Raw genomic sequence first — 5,257 nt, forward strand, 5'->3', positions numbered from 1 at the left:
CCAAACCAGTAAACAAACACAGAACATTGTAAATTGACTCTGATTGTTAATGAAAATAAGTTTGTATAAGTTAAAATAATCAACATTAGGCATCAAATGTGTGATTGGTCTCAAGAAGCAAATAAGAAATTATTGTGAATGCATGACTTTAGTAAATATAATTCTATTCATAATTTCTTATTTTTAAGAATACTTTTAATTTAAAATATGCCCAGTATCAAGTATCTTATCTTATTTACTTCATTGAGACGATAGTTTATTCTTACATGAGGAAATACATGTTTCCTTAAAAGGACAAGCAGTTTCTTCTAATATGCAAAGGATTTAAAATTGATTTTTATGAAGAACTAAAGGTTTTCTTGTTAAAGTCATTGAAAAATCTTAGAATACCAGCAAAACAGGAGCTGTGAAGGTAAAGTGAACAGGTTCTATAAATATTACATGTTTTATAGGCTTAAGAATAGATGTTTTAATTCAAAGATTAATAGCAATGTACTATGAACGAGATACTCATTGATATAGTAGATTCTGAAATTTTAAGAAATTCCTTGAGTGTAGATAAGTCTAATAATTAAATTCTTTTCTAAGGCATATATAAATATTATTTATATGTTTTTTGATCAACAGTTAAAACTTCTCCTGTGGAGAAGGACATGATTCTGAAACTTTCGTTGTTTCCCAAGTTGAGGAGGACACCTACACAGTTGCAGCATATTTCCCTTCTTGTTCACTATTTATGTGCACATAAACTTCTGTCTGGAACATCCATCACATAAGCAACAGTTTTGAAAATAATAGAATTGCATTGCTTTTATTCAGTAATCAGTCATAAATCATCTCCCATGATCTCAAAAAATATAGTAAGCTACTCAAAAATTTAAAAGTGTAAATACATGTTTTATTACTAATATTCAAATGAACAAGTAAGACTAACACATTTAAGTTTAGATATGGCTAGTACTATTTGTAAAATACAAACGGGCAAGACTTAAAATAAATAAGTATTTTACATACAATATTTTATAACAATTACCATACATACATGTATGACATATACATAATTATTATATATCTATCTATCTATAGATATTTTAAAGATCAGTAACCACAATAATGGATAAACTGCTACAAATTTTTTAATTTAAAATTTTATTATATTTTATTTATTCATTTTTGTCAGTGAGTCTATATAGAAGATAAAGGAGCACTGCTTTTGGAAGAAGTCCAAGAAAATCTTGTGGGAACTTGGTTCTGTCCATTTACCATGTGGGTACAGGAACCACACTCAAGCAGGAAGGATTAGCAGCTAGGGCTCTAATCTGCCAATCCAGCTCTTAATTTGTTAATAAAATGCATGCTAAAATTTAGGGAGATGTAAATAAAAATATTAAGCAACATCTGTACTTTGTTTATAAATGATCACAAATACAGAATAGCATAAGCACACATTCCATAAAGCACACATAATACATGATATAAAATAAAAGAGAATCTAATAGTTTTGACTCATTGGAATTTTAAAATTCATTTTGTTTTACATGCAGTTTCACTGTTGGGAATCAAAACCATGCTCATTCGTGTTGTGTAGTCCTTCTACAATTGAATCGAGTTCTAGGTCATGATGAGAATTTTAAAGGGCAAAGAGATGTAGAAAAATAAGCTCAATTTCTTTGATTCATACTTAGAGGAAAGAGGAAGATGAGTCTTAGGGGGAAAACAACCTTTGGAGGTTCAGGTTACACAACTGTGATCATAGCTCAATAGTAGTGTGTTTCTCGAGTTTGTGCAAAACTCTAAGTTTAATTCACTGCTCCCCACACACATAAACTTTGCTTCTATAGAGCAAGAATTTTCTGTAAGATGTGAAAATGAATAACAAGAGAAGGAGAGGCAATTGAAGCAGACTTATCTTATATACTACTGGTGTTATTTAAATCTTCTCTCTTCATTTCCTTCATGTAGTGAAATGGTATAGTCATTTCTTTGAGAAAGACGCAATCCTGTGTATTGTATTAGCGAATGCCATTTTCACTTGCTGATTCCTCAAGGTGTAGATAAAAGGGTTCAGAAGTGGAGCCACTGAGGTGTTGAGCACGGAAATTCCCTTGGAAATAGATACTCTCTGCTTGACTGATGGTTTAACATACATGAAGATGCAGCTGCCATAAGAGAGGGATATCACAATCATGTGAGAAGAACAAGTAGAGAAAGCCTTCTTCCTCTGGCTGGTTGAAGGGATTTTTAGAATCGTCATGGCTATGTAGGTGTAGGAAATTATCACCATTACCAATGTGAGAAAGAGTGTCACCAAAGCCGAGACAAAGCCCATCGTCTCCAGGAGCTGCGTGTCTGTGCAGGAAATCTGCATGAGTGGGGTGGTGTCACAGTAGAAATGATCAACAATGTTGGAAGCACAGAAGTCAAGATTCAAGCCTAACAGGAGTGGTGGAAAGATGGCAAGGAAGCCAGCAATCCAACAACTGAGGACTAACTGCATACAGACTTTATTGTTCATGATGGTCATGTAGTGCAGGGGCTTGCAGATGGCCACGTAACGGTCATAGGACATGGCTGCCAGCAAGTAAAATTCTGATGCTCCAAGTAAGAAAGCAAAAAACACCTGAATGGCACAACTGTTATACAAAATGCTTTTGTCCCCAGTTGCCATAGTAGCAAGCAATTTGGGGATGCATGTGGTAGTGTAGGAAATCTCTAGGAAGGAAAAGTTCCGAAGGAAAAAATACATGGGGGTCTTCAGGTGAGCATCCACCAGGGTGAGTATGATGATGGTCAGATTGCCTGTGATGCTGAGCAGGTAGGTAAGAAGCAGGAAGATGAATAAGACAACTTTCCATAGCGGGTCATCAGTCAAACCAGCTAGAATGAAAACTGTCACCTTTGTGTGGTTCTTCATTGTGGTCCTCTGGCTGTTAGCTGGTCTAAGTGGAAAAGAGAGAGGTGGGTGGAGGGAGGTTATCACTACAGAAGCATGCTAGTGATAAATAATGCTTAAGTACCCTAGTTGTTGAGAAGGCAAGGGTTCAGACAGCAACACAGTACTCATGAACGATCTAAAGAGAGCTATACCAGGAAAACAGTAGCTTATAGCTTCATGGCATCTGTACAGAAATCAGGATATTTATTTTTGATTTTACTCTAGAACAATCTATATGATTTTGTTATTTGTTCATCTCTTCTCAGAGAACAAATTATCAGTAAATTAAAGACTCTAGAAGAAAAAAAATCTGTTGTGTTTCTTGAGCATATAACAGAATTTGGATGGTGTGTCATATTTCCTGTTCACTTAAAGAACTTTAATTTGCTACCATACTAAATATTTTCAAAGAAATCTAGTGACATTAGTCACTTGAACCACAGTGGTCTATAATGAAAAAGAATGGAAAAAGAAATAGGAGCTAGAGATAGGAAGGGGGAAGGGAGGGAGAGAAAAAGGAGAGGGAAAGAAAAAACCATCAGAAATAGAAAACACTATCCTGAGTGAGGTAAGCCAGACCCAAAAAGAGGAACATGGAATGTACTCACTCATATTTGGTTTCTAGCCATAAATAAAGGACATTGAGCCTATAATTCAGGTTCTTAGAGAAGCTAAATAAGAAGGAGAACCCAAAGAAAAACATATAGGCATCCTCCTGAATATTAACCTTCATCAGGCGATGAAAGGAGACAGAGACAGAGACCCACATTGGAGCACCGGACTGAAATCTCAAGGTCCAAATCAGGAGCAGAAGGAGAGAGAGCACGAGCAAGGAACTCAGGACCGCGAGGGGTGCACCCACATACTGAGACAATGGGGATGTTCTATCGGGAACTCACCAAGGCCAGCTGGCCTGGGTCTGAAAAAGCCTGGGTTAAAACCGGTCTCGCTGAACATAGCGGACAATGAGGACTACTGAGACCTCAAGAACAATGGCAATGGGTTTTTGATCCTACTGCACCTATTGGTTTTGTGGGAGCCTAGGCAGTTTGGATGCTCACCTTACTAGACCTGGATGGAGGTGGGTGGTCCTTGGACTTCCCACAGGGCAGGGAACCCTGATTGCTCTTTGGGCTGACGAGGGAGGGGGACTTGATTGGGGGAGGGGGAGGGAAAGGGGAGGCGGCGGTGGGGAAGAGACAGAAATCTTTAATTAATTAATAAAGAAATAAATGAAGTAAAAAATCAACATTTATGCAAAAAAAAGAAAAAACCAGTAAGATCAATATGCCTTTCAAGGTTAGTCAGCTTATCTAACTGAACTGTCTGATTTTCATTTTAATACTTTCACGGAGTGATGCAATTTCAAAATTGAAAACAAATTATTGAGGTAATGTTTATATTTCCATTGAATTCGATGACTTGAAGCAATTTTCTTTACTATTCCTATTGCTTTGATTTCTGCTATCACCATATATTTTGTTGACTTTTTTTTCAATCAGAAACAGTTTGTTACTGCCAGTGTCTATAAGAAACCATTGTGGATTCTTAAGATTCTAGTATCAAAAAATTAAATGTTGAGCAACAGGTACACCAGACAAAATATATATGTAAATAGAATTTAAGGGGGCTCAATAAGATGGGAGGATTAAAAAGTTGTGTAGAATTCTGAGATATAAGATGTCTAGAAATAGGAAATGAAATTGAAGAGAAAAATTTTAGAGGAATGTGTGTGTGTGTGTGTGCTTGAAGCAAATATGATATTTTTAAACCTTTAATTTTTTCCTTATGTACTTCTTTTTTTATTAATTTATTTATTTATTAAAATTTTCTGTCTCTTCCCCGCCTCCGTCTCCCACTTCCTTCCCCCTCCCCCTTATGTACTTCTTAAGCTTACGTGTTCCTGATTCATCTTATGAAGAAATTCACAAGGTGAATAAATGACCTACAAAAGAGGAGAACTATTTGATAAAGTTAAAAATCACTTTATACATAAAAATTATGCTATATATATTATATAAATAATATGCATTTGAAAGTATTGTATTATCAAATAACATGACTCAAATTTTAGTTAACATGTTTTTCTCATAATAATATTAAAATTTCTAGCTGCCATTCAGTTAATAAAAATTATGAAACTGGAGATATGAATAGTGCTTGGGTATTATACATAAGACTTTAGCCTTTACAGGAAGATAGGAAGTCAGGGGTAGTGGAGAAGAAAAGAAAGAGTGGAAAATATGAGCAAAAACAGTAGGAACTGATGTAGATACCTGTATATATTGAAATGGCACCATTAATAAACAAAAATTACATAGA

At 35.3% G+C, this 5,257-nt stretch overlaps 1 protein-coding gene across 1 annotated transcript in view; it reads right to left on the minus strand.

Moving 5' to 3' along the window:
- Positions 1–1,975: 1,975 nt before the first annotated feature.
- The window catches only part of LOC126494724 (olfactory receptor 6C74-like), a 5,869-nt gene continuing 2,587 nt past the window's right edge, over positions 1,976–5,257 (minus strand). The window contains exon 2 of the mRNA XM_050132136.1: positions 1,976–2,921. Coding sequence (XP_049988093.1) covers positions 1,976–2,921 — 946 coding nt within the window. The remainder of the gene's footprint in view (positions 2,922–5,257) is intronic.

Source organism: Alexandromys fortis, unplaced genomic scaffold (genome assembly GCF_014885135.2).
Source record: "Alexandromys fortis isolate MF-2015 unplaced genomic scaffold, M_Fortis_MF-2015_v1.1 scaffold_375, whole genome shotgun sequence".
Classification (NCBI taxonomy): domain Eukaryota; kingdom Metazoa; phylum Chordata; class Mammalia; order Rodentia; family Cricetidae; genus Alexandromys; species Alexandromys fortis.